The following is a 21,885-nucleotide window of genomic DNA, read 5'->3' as shown; positions in this document are numbered from 1 at the left end:
CGGTTCCCCGCTGACCCCTTCATCCTGCACTGGCCTCTCTCTGAGCTCACTCTGACCCAACCAGCAGGAAATTCAGTGGACAGAGAGGCAGCACCAAGAAGCCACATGACCCACTGTCTGTTCTGTTGATCTGTGCCCAGGTCTGATCTGCCATATTTTCTATGTGTGAAGGTGAGGCAGGAAAAGCTGGTTTTGGGGGCCTCCATTTCCGAAGCCTAGACTGGACAACCATAAAATCCTGCTTAACGTTTGCAGACATCCTTCTGATATTTTTCAAGTGGGCTCGTCTCCTCTGAGCCTCATGACAAGCCCAGAGGGGGTTATTTTTTAAGCTGAAACCAGAGGCTTTGGGAGGCCGAGGGACTTATGGTCATGCAGTCTCTGGGGGCCGAGCTGGATCCAGGCCCCGGATGTCTGATTCCTCGCTCATGTCCTCCTTGCAAACTTCCCTCTCCACTCCCACCTGGGCTGGGACAGTTTACTGTCCATTTGCATAGGTGTATGCGGTGGGGGTCATAGGACTCAGATTTCCTTTTTGCACTATTAAGAAAATAAAACCAATTGCCTTTGATGGGGCTGGTGAAGGTAGTAGCCCTCAGATAGCTGTGATTTGGATTACTGAACTCCACACATAGTTCGTGAAAGCCTCATTTTATCATCCATATCAAGTTTCTGTTTCCGAAGTTACTCTCTGAAGCTACCAGCAGGTTGGCAGAAGTGTATGGCCTTTTCAGATTGGCTTCTTTCACTCAGTAATATGCATTTATGGTTCCTCTGTGTCTTTTCATGACTTGGTAGCTCATTTCTTTTTAGCACTGGATAATATTCCATTGTCTGGATGCACCGCAGTTCATTTATACATTCACTTACTGAAGGACATTGTGGCTGCTTCCAAGGTTCAGCAATTATGAATAAAGCTGCTATAAGCATCAATGAACACCAGTGTGTAGATTTTGGTGTGGACATAAGTTTTCTGCTCATTTGGGTAAATACCAAGGGGTGTGATTGCTGGATCATATGGTAAGAGTACGTTTAGTTTTGTAAGAAACTGCCCAACTCGCTTCCAAAGTGGCTGCACCATTTTGCATTCCCACCAGCAATGAATGAGAGTTCCTGTTCCTCCACAACCTTGCCAGCATTTGGTGCTGTCAGTGCTCTGGATCTTGGCCATGCTATTAGGTGTGTGGTAGCACCTCATTGTTGGTTTAATTTGTATTTCCCTGATGAACTATGCTGTGGAGCATCTTTTCCTATTTGCCATCTGTATATCTTCTTTGGAGAGGTGTCCGTTATGGTGTCTGGGTTATTTGTTTTCTTATTGTTGAATTTTAAGGATTCATTGTATATTTTGGAGAGCAGTTCTTTATCAGATGTGTCTTATACAAATATTTTCTCCCAGTCTGTGGCTTGTTTTCTAATTCTTTTGATATTCTTTTGTGCAGAACAGAAGTTTTAAATTTTAATTAAGTCCAGCTTATCAATTCTTTCTTTCATGGATGGTGTATTTGGTGTTGTACTAAAAAGACATCACTGTACCCAAAGTCGTCTAGGTTTTCTCCTATGTTATCTTCGAGGAATTTTATACTTTGGCACTTTACATTTAGGTCTGTGATCCACTTTGAGTTAATTTTGGTGAAGGGTGTAAGGTCTGCCCTAGGTTCATTTTCTTGGATGTCCAGTTGTTCCAGCACCATTTGTTGAAGAGACTCTCTTTGCTCCATTGATAATCTTTGCTCTTTTGTCAAACATCAGTTGAATATATTTATGGGGGTCTCTTTCTGGGCTTTCTATTCTGTTCCACTGATCTATCTGTGTATTCTCCCACCAAGACCACACTGCCTTGATTACTGTAGCTTGTTTGTTTTGGTCACACCATGTGGCTTGAGGGATCTTAGTTCCCGATGGAACCCGTGCCCCCTGCAGTGGAAGCGCGGAGTCCTAATCACTGGACGGCGAGGGAAGTCCCTACTGTAGCTTTACGGTAAGTCTTGAGGTTGGGTAGCATCAGTCCTCCATCTTTGTTACCCTCCGTAAACACTGTCTCAGCTATTTTGACTCTTTTGCTTCTCCATGTAAACTTTAGAGTCAGTTTGTTGATATCCATAAAATAACCCGCTGGGATTTTGATTGGGATCACATTGAATCTCTAGGTCAAGTTGAGAAGAACAGACATCTTGGCAATAGTGAGTCTTCCTATCCAGGAATATGGAATATCTCTCCGTTTATGTAGTTATTCTGTGATTTCTTTCATCAGAGTTTTTCAGTTTTCCTCATATAGATCTTATATGTAATGTGTTAGATTTATACCTAATTATTTAATTTTGGGGGGAGGTGCTAATGTAAATGGTACTGTGCTTTTAATTTCAAGTTCTACTTTTTTTTTAATTAATTTATTTTGGCTTCATTGGGTCTTTGTTGCTGCGCGGGCTTTCTCTAGTTGAGGTGAGTGGGGGTTACTCTTCTTTGCGGTGCGTAGTCTTCTCATCGCGGTGGCTTCTCTTGTTGCGGAGCACAGGCTCTAGGCGTGCGGGCTTCAGTAGTTGTGGCTCACAGGTTCTAGAGCGCAGGCTCAGTAGTTGTGGTGCACTGGCTTAGTCGCTCTGTGGCATGTGGGATCTTCCTGGACCAGGGCTCGAACCCATGTCCCCTGCAGGGATTCTTAACCACTGTGTCACCAGGGAAGCCCTAAAGCTTATTTTCAATTTCTCTATTTTGTTGTAAACAAGGGACAGTTGGTGGACCAGTACTGATTGATTGATTTTTTAAAAAAAATTCCCCGAAACACATATGCATAGGCTCCAGAAAAGCTTAAAGGCTGGAAGTACTGGGCCTGTAGTGTTCAAGGGGGAGGGCAACACTGCTCTCTTAATAGGTACCATCAGCCACTCCATTTATGGGGCTCATCGAAAGGAGGGATGATCTCTCTTTCATCCTTCTATCCTGGTACCTGGCACAGAGCCTGACATAGATTAATGCATTTGAGGCGAAAAGACTTGTGCACGGAGGGATAAATCTCCAAATAGGCTCCATGAGCGATGCAGGACTCTGAGTAGGTTTTTTTGTTTTTTGTTTTTTTTTTTGGCTGCATCAGGTCTTAGTTACGGCGCGCAGGCTCTTCGTTGAGGCACCCGGGCTTCTCTCTAGTTGTGGCTCGCAGGCTCCTGAGCGCACAGGCTCAGTAGTTGCGGCACGCAGGCTTAGTTGCTCCGCAGCATGTGGGATCTTAGTTCCCTGACCAGGGATCAGACCCACATCCCCTGCATTGGAAGGCAGATTCTTAACCACTGGACCACCAAGGAAGTCCCCTGAGCAGGTTTTGATCTTTGAAAGCTGCAGGAGCAAGACTGGTTCTGTCTTTGTTTTTTTAAACTTTTATTTTGAAATAGTTTTAGGCTAGAAAAATTGCAGAAATAGTACAGAGAGTTCCCAAATACCCTTCTCCCACTTCCCCTAATTTTAATATCTTATAACTGGACTGCACTGATACCACATGATGAACTACACTCTAGACCTCATTTGAATCTCATCACTTGCCCATAATGTCCTTATCCTGGTCCAGCATCTAATCCAGGACCACACATTGCATTTTGTCATCATATCTCCTTAGTCTTCTCCAATCGCGGTCAGTTCCTCAGTCTTTTGTAACCTTGACGCTTTGCCGTTGTTTCTTGAGCACAGAAAATGCTCAGATCATGTGTTTTTTCTCTGGTCTGGTAAGAACTCGGTTAAATTAGTTTCAAACAAAGGGGAGTAAGTTCTGGAAGTTAAATCAATTTTTTTTTTCAGAATCTGGAAGGTTCAGCCAATTGATTTTTGGGAAGACAGATATTTGGCCTCACCTTTTCAAAAGCACAATGATAAGCCCAGAATTGCTGCCATTTTTCAATCTGGCCTGTGCAATTCTATTGATACAGCTTGATAATTGAGACATTCTGTCTGCAGGGAATTGTGTTTCAAGGGAAACATGCTTGTCTGGATCTCTGTTATTGCTCCTGTGGTACTAACTCTCCTCAGCTCTCCAATCTCTGGGAACAGATGACTGCATATCTCCTTTGAAAACCTCTTCCATTTTTCTCATGTGAGCAGTGATTTCTGAGGCCGGCTACAGTGTAAGCCCTAAATACAAAGCACCTGTTCTGCCAAAGGGCGTGTAAAAATCTTTGAGGCTGGATTTCTGCCTTCTGGCATATTACGTCATGAATTTCATCACAGCTTCCTGCTGCTTTAGATAATTTGGAAGGGAAGAAGGGGTCATTTGACAGATATCAAATACCTACTCTTTGCTCTTTAAGAAAATTTACTTGTTTATAACCATCTTCGATGACTTTAAATAGAAAAACCTTGTTATCAGGAGAGATGCTGGCTGTCCCTTTTCAAGTCCTAAATTAGACCCTCATAGATATTTTCTTGGTCATTTTCTGGGGTCACTCTCCATGTCTCCCTTTTGCCTGGGTCGTTCCAAAATATAGAGATTTCTCTAAGACCTAAGCCAGTGGAATGAACAAGGCAGCTGTCGCACCAAAGTAACCTCCCTGTAGAAAGTCTGTGGGGCACAGGGCAGGAGGAAGCAGGAAGAGCGATCCATTTTCCCATCGGCAAGAGCCTGACGTTTGAAAGCATGGGTTGATGATCACATCAAATTCAATCCCAAGCCAAGAGTCTGTGTGTTCCCTGACTTCCCACAGAATGTGGTCTTTTGTCTTCTGGAGACAAGTTGAAGCCTAGAATGGTGATGTCCCGTCCAGGCCCAGTTCTGGCCCAGCTCTGCCCTGACCAATGAACTGAGTGACTCTGCAGATCTTTCTACCAAGGTTGGCTTCCTTGTCCATAAAATAAAAGTACTGAAGCCCCGCAGGGATGCTACTTTCTCTGAAGCGGGATGGATTGTTAGTTGGTCTAGTTCTAGAAGTCGATATGGGATGAAGATTTTAACCACATCATAGAGAAGATAATGACCTCAACTTGACCTTGCAGAGTACTCACGCTGGGTAGTAAAGTAATCAAAATAGTCCCAAGAGGCCCCACTTCCTATCCCTACCCTGTGGGCAAATTCCAAAATTGGCCAGAGGTGGAGAGTGGAATTCTGATTTCCACGCTCATTAGCCCTGTTTTTTCAGGGCTCCCCGCTTCGTTAGGGCTAACAAGCTGGACCTGCCACTTGGTAGTCCTGCCCCTGACCTTCTGGTCCTGGGTGGGAAGGTGCGTGCCCTGGGACAAGTGCCTGTCCAGCCCAGCTTACTCAGTGCTTGGTCCCCATCCTTCCCCAGGTGCCAGGTGGCCCCTCTCTGTTGGTCACCCTGCTCATGGCAGTCTAGGCCTGTCTACAGTACCAGCTTGCCCCAGGAGTGGGCAGGTGACCGGGGAAGCTGCCTCACCTGTCGGCCTGACCCATCCACGCCCATCTGCACACTCCCTGCCCCTCGTCTTCTCTTCCAGTACAGATCAGCCTGCCCCCCACCATGCGCGTGACGGCTGCCGATGGCACCCAGTACGTAGCCCAGCAGATGCACTTCCACTGGGGTGGCGCCTCCTTGGAGAGCAGCGGTTCCGAGCACACCATTGATGGGATCAGATATGTGATCGAGGTACCCTGAGGATCCTCTTTCTTTCAAACCCCATAGTCACTTTTCTTATTAAAACAGCCAAAAAGACTTTGTGCAGTGGTGAGTCAAGTCACCCTGAGGTTGAGTTTATTTTTCATTCATTTACAACAATTCACTGATCACTGCTATGTGCTGGGGGCTCGGGCAGGGTCCCTGCCCTCACAGAAGTCACCCCAACGCAGGAGTTTACAGCCCACAGAGTGGGGCAAGCCCTCTTTAGTTTCAACTGGATTTCTATGTGGTAGATTTGCTGGTTCCCCCTCTTGCTTAGGATGACCACAGGTTTACAGTGGCCTCCTGGGGTAAGGGGGCACGTGCCCACTCTAGGGAAACCTCAGGAGAACCCAGTGGCCTCATATGATCCCCTGGACTCTGCCAGCTTGTCTGCCTGGGGGAAGGTGAATTGCCATCTCCCCAGAATCCCACTCATACTCTTTTTTTTTTCTTTTCTTGCGGTATGCGGGCCTCTCGCTGTTGTGGCCTCTCCCGTTGCGGAGCACAGGCTCCGGACGCGCAGGCCCAGCGGCCACGGCTCACGGGCCCAGCCGCTCCGCGGCATGTGGGATCCCCCGGACCGGGGCACGAACCCGCGCCCCCTGCATCGGCAGGCGGACCCTCAACCGCTGCGCCACCAGGGAAGCCCCCACTCATACTCTCTGCATTCTTGGAGAACTTTCTGGTCTTGATAGATCTTGTAGTCCAGAGGGAGGGAGATGACGGTCAGAGGCGTTTACGTGTGTCAGCTGAGGTGTGGGATGGAGCATCTTTTAAAATTTTCCTCCTTCCCTGAAAACCTGAAGCACTTGAGGTTTACAGGAACTGCCCTTGACTTACACTTTCTTGCTTCCACAGATTCACGTCGTTCATTACAATTCTAAATACAAGAGCGACGATAAGGCTCAGAAAGCACCGGATGGTTTGGCTGTGCTGGCAGCCCTCGTCGAGGTAGGCTGAAACGACACATGCAAAGTTACAAATTGGTGTCAGAACAAGGTGTTAAGTGTAGACAAAGGGTCTTCCTACTTGTCCCTCCTCATCTGTTCCTGAGCTCACAATTCTTGGAAACACTCACCCAATGAAAGACCTTTTTCCAGTCCTTGCTCACAGTTACTGTGTTCCTTCTGTGTCACCAACCTCCAGGACACTGCATGACTTGGACGAGCTGACTTAAAAGAGCTGGGATCACAGAAGGGTTCACTTGACATAAACTGCTCTGAGGGCAAGAGGAAGCCTGTAACCCCCTAGACCAAGCCAACATCTCTGCATTTCTCAGAAAGTCTGGAGGGTGGGATTTATGTCTAGGTAGCAAGAAGTGGTCAGTGAATCCAGCCACCCCCAAACAAGTTTTATATTGGATAAAATTGTCAAAAACAACCGTATCAGTGCTCTGGAAATGGACCAAAGACAAATAACAAGGTGAGGCATTTATTTATGGTAAATGGCTAGAATTTTGAGTAAGAACAATGGGAGCTTGTGGGCATCTTGCCTGGGGCTGCTCCCATCCCCTTCCCCTAACTTGGTCAGCAAGGTAGTTTTATCAGGGCAGCATGGACAGGAAAACCAGCAGCTTCACTGCCTGGTACAGGGGACTAATTTGATTTGGAGTAGAAGTTGAAAACCCATGCCTAGGGGGCACTGCTGGTAAAAGTAGCAAACAACCGAAAAGACAGGAAACAGGGAACACTTGCAGGTTTGATAGTCTGAGATTGCAGTCCTAGTTGAGGTGAGTGGCAAGTGGCAGACCAATCAGAAATTTAACTGGGAGAGGAGCCACAGGAAGGCTGTATAAGCTTCCCAAGAAACCCTGATGGGAAGTAAAGGCTGAGGCTGACCTGGTAACTGGCCGATCTTTGAATGTGCTTCTCAACCCACATACAGATCCATCAGCAGAGGGTGCACATCTTGGGCTCACGGGGTTTGAACGCAACCTCTGCAAAAATCATTGGCCACAAGACTATGTTGACCCCAGATGGCCCCAGGCTAAAAAATAAAATAAGACTTAAGACCTAAGCAGGCTCATCCGCTGCTATACACTGTTGTGAGACATATCCTGCAGAAGTAGTCCAGGCAAGTCACTAAACAGTCACATGAACAGCAACAAAAACCCCTCAGGACAATTTTTAAACATCAGAATTCACATTTGCTGCCATGTATTATCTAAAATGTCCAGTTATGCATGGACTTGAGGATATGGGGAGGGGGAAGGGTAAGCTGTGACGAAGTGAGAGAGTGGCAGGGACATATACGCACTACCAAATGTAAATTAGATAGTTAGTGGGAAGCTGCCGCATAGCACAGGGAGATCACCTCTGTGCTTTGTGACCACCGAGAGGGGTGGGAGGGAGGGAGACGCAAGAGGGAAGAGATATGGGAACATATATATATGTATAACTGATTCACTTTGTTGTAAAGGGGAAACTAACACACTATTGTAAAACAGTTATACTCCAATAAAGATGTTAAAAAAAAATAAAAATAAAATAAAATGTCCAGTTATCAAAGAAAAAGTTGGGCATGCAAAGAAATAGGAAAATGTGATCCATATTTAGGAGAAAAAAAAAAGCAGTCAATATAAACTGACTCTGAGTAGACCAAGAGCGATTTAGCAGACAGTACTTTCTTTTTTTTTTTTTTTTTTCTTTTTTTTTGCGGTACGCGGGCCTCTCACTGTTGTGGCCTCTCCCGTTGCGGAGCACAGGCTCCGGACGCACAGGCTCAGCGGCCATGGCTCACGGGCCCAGCCGCTCCGCGGCACGTGGGACCTTCCTGGACCGGGGCACGAACCCGCGTCCCCTGCATCGGCAGGCGGACTGTCAACCACTGCGCCACCAGGGAAGCCCACAGTACTTTCTTTATTATTATTATTTTATTTTTTGGCTGCTCCACATGGCTTGTGGGATCTTAGTTCCCTGACCAGGGATCAAACCCTGGCCCTCGGCAGTGAAAGCATGGAGTCCTAACCACTGGACCACCAGGGATTTCCCTGGCAGAGAGTACTTTCAACAACTATCATAAATATGTTCAAAGCATGAAAAGAAACTATGTTCCAAGAATTAAAGGAAAATATGATGACAATGATTCAAAAAGGATCTCAATAAAGAAACAGAAACTATAAAAATGCACCAAATGGAAAGTCTAGAGTTGAAAAGTATCATAAAAAGATGAAAAATTCACTACATGGGCTCAAAGCAGATTTGAGGCAGCTGAAGAAACAATCCGTGCATTTGAAGACAGGTCAAATAAATTATTGAATCTGAAGAACAAAGGAAAAAGCTAGAAGAAAAATGAGCAGAGTCTTAGAGACTCATGGGGACAAGATCATGCATCCCAACATATATGTAATGGGGGTCCCAGAAGGAGAGCAGAGAGAGAAAGTGGCAGAAAAAAATGTTGAGGAAACAATGGCCAAATTTTCCCAAATTTGATGAAAAAACAATAATTTACCAATCCAAGAAACTCAGCAAACTCCAAATCTGATAAACACCTAGACACATCAAAATCAAACTGTCAAAACTGACAAGAGAAAAAGGGTTCATTATTTAGAGGGGACTGACAGTGCATTAATGGCTGACTTCTCATTAGAAGCAAGGCATCAGAAGACGGTGGAATGACTGACGATCAGGATTCCTATGTCCAACCAACCATCTTCAGAAATGGGGCAAAATAAAGACATTCCCAGTTAAACAAAAACTGAGATAATTGTTAACAGGTCTGTCTTACAAGAAAAATTAAAAGAAATCCTTCTGGCTGAAAGGACATCACACCAGACAGCAATTCAAATCCACAGAAAGAGCTGAAGACTGCCAGAAATGGTAAATATGTAGGTAAATATAAAAGACTATATATATATATATATATATATATGTACACACACACATACATACACATATATATACATATATACATATTCTTGTCTTCTTTTAATTTCTTTTTTTAAAAAAACCAATAAGATTGGTTAAAACAATAATTATACCCCTGTAGTATTAGCTTTACAATGTATGACAAAAACAGAAGAAAAAATGAGGAAGAAATAGAGCTATATTGGAACAAAGTTGCTATATTTTACTAGAATTAAGTTAGGATTTACCTGATATAGATTGTGATAAGTTGTTTGTTGTAGTCACTAGAGCAACCACTAATAACTTAACATGGTTAAATGGTACACTAAAAGTATTTGTTTAATACAAAAGGTAGAACAGAGGAACAAAAAAAGATGAGACATTTAGAAAACAAATAAATGGCAATCAGAAATCCAAGAAAGTCTGAATCTATACCCAGTGGAAGAATGGATCAGCATCACTGACTGAAAAGAACCATTGTCCATAGACCTTTTTCACAAAAAGCAACTATTCTGACTTCTAAAAAGTCAACACTCATACAATAAATAAAGGATGGCGGTGGTCAGAATTGGAGCAGTTTTGCCTTGGACATCTGGCTTTCCTTCACTCAGTCAAAAGTCCGGAGGATGAAGAAGGAAGCACTTAAGAGCAAGGCCCCTCATCACCATGAATCTGGGGACTTCCCTGGCGGTCCAGTGGTTAAGACTGCATGCTTCAGGGCTTCCCTGGTGGCGCAGTGGTTGCGCGTCCGCCTGCCGACAAAACAAACAAAAAAAACCCTGCATGCTTCCAATACAGGGGGCATGGGTTCGATCCCTGGTCAGGGAACTAAGATCCCATATGCCGCATGGCCAAAAAAACAAAAACAAACAAACAAATGAAAAAACACAGTGAATCTGACTTGTGGCTGATGTTGCCCAAAACAGGTTCACTGGGGATATCTTTTTTTTTTTTGCGGTACGCGGGCCTCCCTCTGTTGTGGCCTCTCCCGTTGCGGAGCACAGGCTCCGGACGCGCAGGCTCAGCGGCCATGGCTCACGGGCCCAGCCTCTCCGCGGCACGTGGGATCCTCCCGGACCGGGGCACGAACCCGTGTCCCCTGCATCGGCAGGCGGACTCTCAACCACTGCGCCACCAGGGAAGCCCCACTGGGGATATCTTGACAGTGACTTTTGGCCATTCCTTGAGGACACTACCAGTCACCACCAAGAAGCTCTTTTCCCTGGAAGCTGCCAAAATGCTTCAGATCTTGTCTTTCTGGAAGAGACTGGTGAGCCCAGGCACTTGGTGGCAAAGAACAGCCGGATGGTCTCCCCCAGCACAAGTGGGGCACAGGTGGGCTGCCTCCTTGCCCTTGAGGCTCTGCCCAAGCAGCCAGTGTACAAAATAGCTGGATTAGCGGGGATAGTACTGGACGGACGGCCCTTCTCCATTAGGTGAACTGCTCTGTGTTTCTCCTGCAGGTCAAGGATAATGCTGAAAACGCTTACTACAGCAACTTCATTTCTCGCTTGAAGAGCATCAGGTATCCAGGTAAGGGAAACCCAGGGCGGCTGCACGAGGGCGGAGGAATGAGTGTGAGTGTGATGGGGGCAGGGGAGCAGAGAAGAGTGTTGCTGGTGGGGAGGGTGGCAGATAAGGCTGCCTGGGGACGCTCCCCTCCCTGTGCAAGGTCTCTGGTTCCAGCAGTTCCCAGGGTTGGCTCAGGCTGTGCACACCTCTGAGAAACCCGTTCATAAACTCTACCTGTCAATTGCCACGGTGGGAACTTCCGGATGGCCAGAGTTCCACGAATGAGGGATACCTTCATTTAAGTGACTCTCACCTCTGGCCCCAGCTGGTAGTGATGATCCTGGTCCCTAGAGAGAGAGATGGCCTCCTTGGCTTCAAGCTGAGAAGAATCTCAAGAGTGAAGCCTCTTGTCACGGTGCCTGTACACACAGACACAGGGCTGGTCTCCCTTATCTCTGCTGCCGGAAGGCAGGGCTCTTGTCAGAGTGTCTGTCCACTCCCACGGTCAACCCTTGACCTTGAGCAGTAACCAGGTCTGTTGCAGCCCTGGTTGTGTGCATACCACTTTAGCCACATCTCCCAGACTCCAGGTCCCTGACCTCAGTCCTCGCTCCCTCCAGCAACCTGCTGACCTCCAATCCATGGACCTCCACGTTCTCACTACTAGTCACGCCTCATGCCTCTCATCTCTCTTTACCTAGCTTGGATTCCACGGGCCATACTTCTGACACGCCCACTCAAATGCCCTCCATCCCTCCACAAGCTCACCTGGCAAAGCCCCAGACTAACTTCCACTTACTCACAGCCTGTAGCCAAATGGCTGAATGTAGCTAGAGAGAAGCACACAGACATCTAGCTTCATTCACAGCGACAAATATACACAAGTACTAACACTGCTCAGAAATCCTGAAATACTACTCTGGGCATTTGCTTTTCCCCTCTCCAAAATTACTGCATCGTATTTTCTCCTCTCTCCCAAAGCCCCTCCTCTCTGGCCCCAGCTTCTCCCTTGGAGGTGACGCCTGACCTCCCACTCCATGGAGAAGGTAGTCAGAAACTCACTCATCTTAACCTGCCTGCACCTGACCAAACTCCATGTCCCCTCCTCTGTTACACTGGATGAGAGGTCCCTGCTCTGGTCCGGGACCAACCTTCCATGTGGGCACCGATCCCCCATTCTCAGGGCCTTTTCTCCTGCCCCTCTCCCCTCTCTCCTGCATCTCACCCTTCACCCGATCACTCCACTCAACACACAGCACAGCGCTCTCATTTCTTCCACTTCAAAACACAAACCCCATCTCTTGACCCCATCGTTCCCTCAGCTTCCACCCCATTCTCATCTCCCCTTGAAAGAGTTGTCTACTGTCCTGTTCTCTTTTCTCACTCACCCTAAGCCTCCAAGGTCATTCCGGTTGTCAGATCTCCTGCGCACTTTTCTCCTCTTCTCTTACTCCACCTCCAAACCGTGATGCATTACACGCGGCTTGCATTCTGGCCAAACCCCACCCCCACCCCCAGCACTACTCTCTTGCTCTCTCTTCCTGGCTCCTGCCTTAATGTCAGAGGGTGCCAGGACTCTGACTTCTCTCGGTGACCTCATTTTTAGTCCCATGGCCTGAATTGTCATCTTTAGGCTGTGGACTCCAAAAATCTCTATCTGGTCCTCCAGGCAACAACAGCATCAGGCAGGACAGGTGAGGCAAAGTAGAGGCAAGAACTGTCTAGTTAATCTACTGACCATGAACAAAGCCAGCAGGAGACACCACAGGCCTGTGGTATAGCTAAGGAGTTGCCTTGAATTCACTGACCTCAGATATTCTATTTCTACTAACTGATCCTGATATATTTCCTTCTCCAATTCAATAAATTCCACTGTTGATCAATACTGCCCACAACACTGGCCTCTCTCTGAACTCTGGATTCCTTCACCAACTGTTTAGTTGATGTTGCCGTATGGATCTAGAACGTAACATGGCCAAAGCATAACTTATTCCCGTCCCTTTCCAGGCTTGTCCCTAAACCGACTTTCTCATTTCAGCAAAGAGCATCCTAATCCATCCCCTTGTTTAAGCCAAAAATCCCAAAATTTTTCTGGACTTCCCTCTTTTCATTCCCCACCCTGCCCTGTCACACCCAAACCATCAGTGAGCCCTGTTGTTTTTACCTCCCTGCTTCCAATTCTTTGGGGTATATTCCCAGAAGTGGAATTTCTGGATCATATGGTAATTCTATGTTTAATTTTTTAAGGAACCGCCATATTATTTTCCACAGTGGCTCCACCATGGTTATGGAATTCTTCACTCACTTGAACGTATTGGAGTTATGAAACAAAATCTATGCAATAGAGTCCTTTAGAAGGTTATATCTTGAAATCTATCCAATAAAAACAAAACTTAGAAATCTTTTACTTATTTATGGGATTATGCACTACTACACTTCACAGCCTTGGTTAAAGAAACCTGTTTATGTATAGTCCGTGTTGCTTTGATAGTCTCTTGCTGAGTTCAGGGACTCAGCGTCACTGACATGAACAAAAGAGGAATTCTATAGATGCAGCGATAACTGTGGGTGCTGTGGTGGCTTCTGATGCCCTGTGGATGTACCCCTCTCTACACCTCACCTGTGGCTGAGCTTGGCTCCCAATGGGCATGGCAGGAAGCGCCGGTGACCTGATGCCTGCACCTGGACTCCCGCTTAGTTCTGATTCTGCCTTTCTAATCTCTGTCCCTCCCCTTCATTTATAAATGAGCACAACTCAAGGACTTTTGTTCTTTCTTTGAGAGCACTTACCCCAAAGCCTTGAGGAGTCATAATTTCTTTTACTTATCATAAAATGTATCCTCTGCCTAACAATGATGATGGTGAGGGCTACGCTCATGAGCACTTTCCTCTGTGCTGGTCCAGTGCCAGCACTGTATAAACACATTCCCCTTTATCCTCACAGCAATGCTCCTGGGTGTCCCCTTTATACAGACCCAGCCAGGGCCACTCAGCCAGGAGGAGGTATTTGAGTGGGTTTCTGCCCCAAGTCTTTGCTTCCCTGGAAGCAGAACACTGGGGGATGTTTCCCAATGACCAGGTTCTATGTCCCCCTGCTTAAATCAGGAGATTTAAAGATGGTGAGCTCTGAGCCAGAGCTGTCCTTGCAAGGGGCAGAAGTGGTCCCTAACATTCTTTTTTGTCCCTTCTTTTAGGACAAAGCACAGTTCTGAGGGGCCTTGACGTTCAGGACATGCTACCTGGGAACCTCCACTACTACTACAGCTACTGGGGGTCACTCACCACACCTCCCTGTACTGAGAACGTCCGCTGGTTTGTGCTGGCAGATACTGTCAAGCTCTCCAGGACACAGGTAGTGTGTAGAATCACTTTATCAAAGTCTCTCCTTTCAACGGCCTGGTTAACAAGAGTGCTCCCCAGATCTCACCTAATGCTGATACCTGGGCTCCTACAGTGTTTTCCATGTACAGGGCTGCAGTGCCTCACCTCTATTGCTATGGGTGATCTTACTAGTGTGGTGGCAGAAATGGGCAAACAGGCATCAGGGAATCCAAGAAACCTATAGGTGATGTGACAAAAAAACTGGGATGTGGTCCAAGTCATAGGACAAGAGTTGCACAGTGAAGGCAAATATTTACTGAGAGCTGCTCTTGCCAGGCACTGTTCTATATGAAGTAATACATTACTTCATAAATGGCTTCATGCAAGAAGGATAGCTTCATATTTCGCCTTTTACCACATAAAATGCCTGTAGCCCTTTGAGGGGAAGAGCTGTATCAGTTGTCTTTTGTCCTTCAGCATAGCAAGGGTACATAAAAAATATTTGTTGAGTTAAATAAAGGACAGATGTTACTGAGGTTTCAAAACAAAGCTGACATTTCCTTCTGGGTAATGTTCCTCCTCAGAAACAAATATTTCTTTTTTTAAACTTTCCATTTCCCTATTCCAGGAAAAGGTGGAAAGACCCCTATTCTGATAACTGCACAAAAAACATTGCCAACCAGGTTGGAAGTGCCCCTAGATACCTAACAAAAGCCAATGTCAACTATCTCAGGAAAAATGAACCTTAAATCCAGATCTATAAGAATTTACATGAATAAAGTTACCTGAAATGAGCTCAATTTTTTTAAAAATCACAAAATATCAGGAAAAAGGCACTATGAATGAGTGTCAGCAGAAATAGAACTACAAAGATTTCAGATATAGTAATTATCAGTCAATTAATATAAAATATGTTTAATATGCATAAAGAATGCATAATATGTAAAATTAAACATATTTAGTATGTTTAATATGTATAGGAGTTTTAAATATGAGGAAAGAAGTGTAAAAATGACCAAGTAAACTTGAAGAAGAAAAAAAAAAGCAAATAGGTTGTTAATTTCTAGAAATGAAAAGATAGTAATGAAATTAACAACCCAACAAATGGGTTTAATAGCATGTTAGACACAGTTCAAGAAAGAATTAGAAAACTGGAAGACAGAGCTGACAAAATTATGTAAAATGCAGCACAAAGAGAAATATGTGGAAATATGAAAAAGAAGTAAAGAGATATAGAGAATATACTAGAAAGGTCCAACAAATGTCTGGTTGAAATTTAGAGGGAGAAGAGAGGTAGCATAGAGAAGAGGGATAATTTGAGAAATGTTGGCTGACAATTTTCCAGAGAATTGAAAGACACCATGTCATATATGAAGGAAGCCCAATGAGTCAATGAAAACAAAATAAGCCCACACTAAACCATCACAGTGAAACCACAAAATATCAAAGACAAAGAGATTTAAAAATTAACCAGAGAGAAAAGACAGATTTTCATGAAAGAAATACTACAGACCAAGAGTAGATTCAACACAGCAACAATGAAAGTCAGAAAGCAGTGGAACCATATTTTCAAGGAACTGAGAGAAATGAATAGCTAACCTAGAGTTGTGCAGGCAGCAAAAATGTCTCTCAAGAATATAGACAAGAGACTTCCCTGTTGGCGCAGTGGATAAGACTCTGCACTCCCAATGCAGGGGGCCCAGGTTCGATCCCTGGTCAAGGAACTAGATCCCACATACATGCCGTAACTGAGAGTTCACGTGCTGCAACTAAGGAGCCAGCGAGCCACAACCAAGGAGACCGTGAACCACAACTAAGGAGCTGGTGAAACGCAACTAAGGAGCCCACGTACTGCAACTAAGGAGCACACATGCTGCAACTAAGGAGCCGGTGAGCTGCAACTAAGGAGCCTGCGAGCTGCAACTAAGTAGCCGGTGAACTGCAACTAAGAAGCTGGTGAGCCACAAGTAAGGAGCCCACATGCTGCAACTAAGGAGCCTGTCTGCTGCAACTAAGGATTGCATGTGCTGCAACTAAGGAGCTGGCGAGCCACAACTAAGGAGTGAGTGAGCCACAACTAAGGAGCCTGCCTGCCGCAACTAAGACCTGGAGCAACCAAATAAATAAATAAATGTTAAACAAAAAAGAATGTAGACAAAATACAGACATTTTCAGAAAAAAACAAAAATTGAGCTTGCTGCTTGGTATGTCTCTGTTTACTTCTTTCTCTCCTCTCTACTATTGACTAAATACTCATAGAAAAACATTAAAAGAGATTGTTGGAGGAATGAATGGGTGGATTAATGGCCTGGCACATAGCACCCAGCACCACTTCTGGAATTGAGATCTTCTCACAACCGCTTTATCAGGGTTATATAAATCCAAGCTCTACTTCAGTTGCTAGCTAAATTTAAAAACTCACCCAGTGTCTCTCCTCTCCATAATTCCCTTCATGTTGCCTGCAGGTTTGGAAGCTGGAGAATTCCTTATTGAATCACCAGAACAAGAGCATCCACAATGATTACCGTGGAACCCAGCCCCTGAACAACAGAGTGGTAGAAGCCAACTTCATGTCTCAACTTAATCAGCGTGAGTGAGATCAACTCTTGTTTGTTCCTTGCAATTTGCAATTATAATTTCCTGTTTTCCTCCTTCTCTGGGTGGACCCATCTCTTCTGGCAATAGTAAGGGAAGGAAAAGGGACTTCCCTGGTGGTCCAGTAGTTAAGACTCCATGCTCCCAATGCAGGGGGCATGGGTTCGATACCTGGTCGGGGAACAAAGGTCTCTCATGCCACACGGCATGGCCTAAAAAAAATATAGTAAAGGAAGGAGAGTTATCTAAACAGCAGGAGGCTCAGGGCTGTACAGGCCTTGGCAAAGGGGATGGATGACTCATTTTCCCAGTCCAGGCAGTGGTACCAGTGAGTAGAACAGAGGAGACGATGAGTATGAACAGCTACATGATTTATTACCCACCTAGTCTTGGCCAGAGACAGTAGGAGAAGCAAGATCTCAAGCAACATCCAGATACTCCCATAAGAGTTTTGGCTCAAGTTAATCTTATCAAATCCAACTCAGTTATTTCACACTTCTATCTTGATCTCTATTACAAACCCATCCACAGCTCCTCCTATAAATTCCCTCCAGGTGGGGTTAACTAGACCACAATTGTCTACTACCTTTATCTTGGGGATCAAGCTGCAGACACCAGGGTGCTGGAAGTAGGCATGGGGACCTCCAAAGTTCTGAACTTTTCCTATTAACTCTTCTTTTTATAGGCTCTGAGCTCCAATTTTATCTAATCAATATTGACAGTAACCTTGAGTACTTGAGAAGGTTTATTGAACAGAAGAAAGCAAAGAGAAAAAGACAAGGGTAATGACCTTGAAGAGTGAGCCCTGCCTTGTCTCCAAGAAGCCCTGTATGTCTGGATCACAGCGTTCCCACTGAGGCACCTGTTTAATTTTTGATTAAAACAGGAGAAACCATCATCCATGAAAGGAAGTGAGATGGCTTAAACATATGAGAAGGGATTTGAGTTAGACAACACCAATGGGAATTGATTGGAATAGAAATTTAAAGGAGATGGAGACCTAACTATCCTCCTCTCGAATCACGCACATTGATGTGTCTAAATTACAAATCAGCCCAAGCACCCCCGTAGCATTTAGATGAAATAAAATAACTTTGGAAATTTGTTACTTAAAATTTTCTCTTTTCTGTGCCTTTGTACCACTTCAAATATCCCTCCTTTGCTCTATCCTGAGGGACCCAGGTGATGGGGTAGAAATCAGGGTGGGAGGGATTTCCAGAGATCTGAGATCTGAGAAAGGAAGGTTCCCCCCACTCTCACATCCCAAGCTATCCCAAAGCGTCATGTCACCTACTGGGACCCATCAGTGCCCCCTCTTTAAATCAGCCTCATAAAAATCAACATCATATTTCTCTTAAGAGAAAGGAGAGAGACCTGGGAATTCCCTGGCGGTCCAGCGGTTAGGACTTGGTGCTTTCCTCTTACATTAGGAACGTGTGGGTGGAGACGTTTGGAGCAGTGATGGTGCCCAGTGAGTCAGAGAGAGACAAGAGGGAGGAGGCGGGCTCCCAGGAGAGGAGGGGGGGGTGGGGGCTGGGGGGAGGGGTAAGGGCTTCCCTGAGGTCGTGTCCTTGTGGGTCCAATGGTGTCTGCTGTCACTAGTCCTGGGTTCAAGTGCTAGTTCTGCCATTACTAGTCACATGGGATAATAAAATTCGCTGTCTTTTAGGGCGGTGGTTTTGAGTAAATAAGACAAGCCTTGGGAGCAGCCTGCAGGATGGCTGTTAACCTTTACTGGCCAGTTACCATCCTCTTCATGGAGGACCTTCGTTGTCCATCTTCAGCTCCCTCCTCATCGCCGACTGGGCTCACCCTCATTCTTCTGAATCCCTTTACCTGCTCTCATTACTACCTCTGTTGTTCCATGTCGTTATTCATAGTATCCAAAGAACTTTCCTGCCTGACTTCATTGACCCCTCCAGGCAGTCCTCAATGAAGCTGCATTACCCCCAGTTTATGGAAAAAGAAACCAAGTTGCAGAAAGGCCAGGTGACTAACCCAAGATCGCCCAGGGGGTAGACGATAAAGTCGGGATTTGCCCGAGTCTTTTGTATGCCAGTTCCTTTAACTACAGAAGTTGTCCCTTTCATTTATTCAACAAGCTTTGTCAAGCACCTGCAGACATCGGGCTAGGTACTGGGGCGTAGAGAGGGGCAGGGACGGTTCCTACACTCGGAGCTCTGGTCCGTGAGCAGGACAGACGTTTACATAACCAATCACCCTCTCATAGGGAGAACAACTGTTTAAAAAAACTCCGCGGAGGGGCTGGGGCTTGGTGGGGGTTTGTAAGGCGGAGGAGTTCATCTGGTGAGTCAGGTGGGGCACCGCGGCCAGTGGGGTAGCACGTACGGAAGGTGAGAGTAGTCTAGTGTGGCCAGAGGACCAGGTTCCAGGGAGCTGGCGGGGAAAGTGGGGACGTGGCTGGGCGAGGTCAGGCATCCGTCACTAATGCTTTCCGTGCCACTAAAGGTTTTGGATTTTACCCTGTGCGTGACGGGCAGCTGTTGCAGAGTTTCCTGCAGGGATGACATGATGACATGATAAGCGTCATCCTTTCAACCAGAAACGAGTCTGTGGTGCATCGGAGATGAAGCAGTGAACAAGATAGCCAAGGAGTGACTTACGTTCAGGGTTGAGAGATACTATAAACAAGTCAATGAATACACAGGAAAACAGGGATACACAAGCCTGTTTGTGCTTGAAAAGGGAGAAAGGAGTCCCTGAGAAGTGGGCGCGTGAATCGCCGGCTCCGATCTCCGCGGCCACACCCGCTCTTTCACCTTCAAGGTAGAGGAAGAGGGTGACGCGGCCACGTGCTGGCTTCGACCGTGCTCTGCCCCACCGAGGGGGCCAAACGTGAGTGTGAGGTGGTAGAAGTCGTGGCCTGGAGCCACGACCGCCAGGAGATCACAGTCCCTGTGGCCAACCTCAAGTTGTCCGGCCAACCCATGCTCGGTTTGGATGACTTCCAGTTCCAGCCACCTGTAACCTTCCGCCTGAAGTCAGGTTCTGGCCCTGTGTGGACCACTGGGCGGCACCAGATTGTTGCTATAAGCCATGACCTTGCTGAGGAAGAGAGCGAAGAAGAGGTGAGGAGGAAGAGGCTGAGTACCCCTCCTGCCTGCCAGGAAGCGGGGGGGAAGCGCTGACCCTCCCTGGCTAGCTGCCTGCCACGTGCGCCATGCACCAGGTTCCTGTACAAGTTTCAAGAATTTGGGGTCTTCTCCATTGAAGAGGAAGGGTAGTGGTGGGGTGGGTGGGGTCTTGGTCTGGTGCTAGGAGAGAGGGGGGGGTCCCATTCTCCATAGGGCCCTGGTGTTCTAATCCTGTACCACAGCGGGAGTGTGGTACAGGAGTGGAGGAACTCTGAACTTCTATCCTGACCCTCTCTCCCCACTTGCCTATGAGGTTGTAGTTCAGCATCTGAAGCTCAGGACTACACATTTTAAACATTTTTTACATTTTTGGATAAAGGTTGAAAAAAGGGAAAAAGAACCAAAATTAACTACAATGGTTACCTAAGCAGGGGGTTGGTGGGCACGGGAAAGGGTGTAGGATGGGCCGGAAAATGGACTTTTCTGGATGCACCCTGTTTGGTAGTTTTAACTTTGGAATCTTGGGTTTTACATACTTATAAAATTAAATCAAATTTAAATGATTTTTAAAATCCCTAAAACTTCAGTTAACTTAAAATGTAAAAACACAGTAAAATGACTGAACAATCATACTTTGAGTTGGTGGCATAAACACAGAGAGAAGAGTTTTTCCTTAAACACAGTATTTTTACTATCATACCTAGTGGGGTTTAATCCTAAGGACAAGAAGAACGGATGTGTGTGTGTGTGTGTGTGTGTGTGTAATTACTATGTTACTATATATACATAAATAATTATGTTTATGTCTTTAGTAGCATGATTTTCAGCATAGGAACATAGAGATCAAATATAAAATTTAAAAAGCTAAGTAAAAATAAGAATCTGCTGTATAAAAAATAAATAAAATAAAATTAAAAAAAAAAAGCTAAGTAAAAACCCTGTATTTGTAGATTTGAATTGGAAATATCAGTATAATTTATAAAATATTTTTCTCTTTCTAAAAGCACATATTGGGACTTCCCTGGTGGTCCAGTGGTTGAGACTCCATGCTTCCATTGCAGGGGGTGCGGGTTCCATCCCTGATCAGGGAACTAGGATCCTGCACACTGTGCCAAGCGGCCAAAAAAAAAACCCAGGTATTTCCTAGCTTTGTGCACTCAGGTGTACAAACAAGAGTAACCCCATAGCAATGAACACCCTTATATCCAGACAGTGGTCTCTCAATGTTATTTCCCACCATCAGGACCCAGGGCTCCTTGGAGAAATGGCTGATTCCAGATCTGGGGCAAGGATATACAAGATGAACCTGGGATATCTTTTTAGGCCAGCAAACAAGAAATCTACCTAAGTCTACTGGGGTCATGCCCAGAAGACACAGGCCTCTCACTGCTGTGGCCTCTCCCGCTGCAGAGCATAGGCTCCGGACGCGCAGGCTCAGCGGCCACGGCTCACGGGCCCAGCCGCTCCGCGGCACGTGGGATCCTCCCAGACCGGGGCACGAACCCGCGCCCCCTGCATCGGCAGGCGGACTCCCAACCACTGCGCCACCAGGGAAGCCCAGCAGGTTCTTATTAGTCATCAGTTTTATACACATCAGTGTATACATGTCAATCTCAATCGCCCAATTCAGCACACCACCATCCCCACCCTGCCGTGGCTTTCCCCCCTTGGTGTCCATACGTTTGTTCTCTACATCTGTGTCTCAACTTCTGCCCTGCAAACCGGTTCATCTGTACCATTTTTCTAGGTTCCACATACATGAGTTAATATACGATATTTGTTTTTCTCTTTCTGACTTACTTCACTCTGTATGACAGTCTCTAGATCCATCCACGTCTCAACAAATAACTCAATTTCGTTCCTTTTTATGGCTGAGTAATATTCCATTGTATATTTGTACCACATCTTCTTTATCCATTC

General features: G+C 45.9%; 1 protein-coding gene and 1 pseudogene across 7 annotated transcripts in view; both read left to right on the top strand.

Moving 5' to 3' along the window:
- Positions 1–17,926, top strand: part of CA6 (carbonic anhydrase 6) — a 36,184-nt gene extending 18,258 nt beyond the window's left edge. For 5 of the 7 annotated variants that reach the window (XM_007110300.4, XM_007110299.4, XM_007110298.4 and 2 more), the window contains 6 exons: positions 5,437–5,585; positions 6,456–6,548; positions 10,906–10,975; positions 14,149–14,306; positions 16,741–16,864; positions 17,556–17,926. In XM_007110300.4, coding sequence (XP_007110362.2) covers positions 5,437–5,585; positions 6,456–6,548; positions 10,906–10,975; positions 14,149–14,306; positions 16,741–16,864; positions 17,556–17,656 — 695 coding nt within the window. In that variant the 3' untranslated portion in view covers positions 17,657–17,926. Of the gene's footprint in view, positions 1–4,507; positions 4,812–5,436; positions 5,586–6,455; positions 6,549–10,905; positions 10,976–14,148; positions 14,307–16,740; positions 16,865–17,555 lie in introns of those variants that run through there. The other 2 variants (XM_024125213.3, XM_024125214.3) reach the window with 2 other exon arrangements.
- A 1,683-nt stretch (positions 17,927–19,609) lies between these two features.
- On the top strand, positions 19,610–20,149 carry LOC102984397 (nucleoplasmin-3-like; annotated as a pseudogene).
- Positions 20,150–21,885: the final 1,736 nt, after the last annotated feature.

This window comes from Physeter macrocephalus, chromosome 3 (assembly GCF_002837175.3).
Source record: "Physeter macrocephalus isolate SW-GA chromosome 3, ASM283717v5, whole genome shotgun sequence".
NCBI lineage: Eukaryota > Metazoa > Chordata > Mammalia > Artiodactyla > Physeteridae > Physeter > Physeter macrocephalus.
This window is presented reverse-complemented; position numbering and strand designations above follow the sequence as displayed.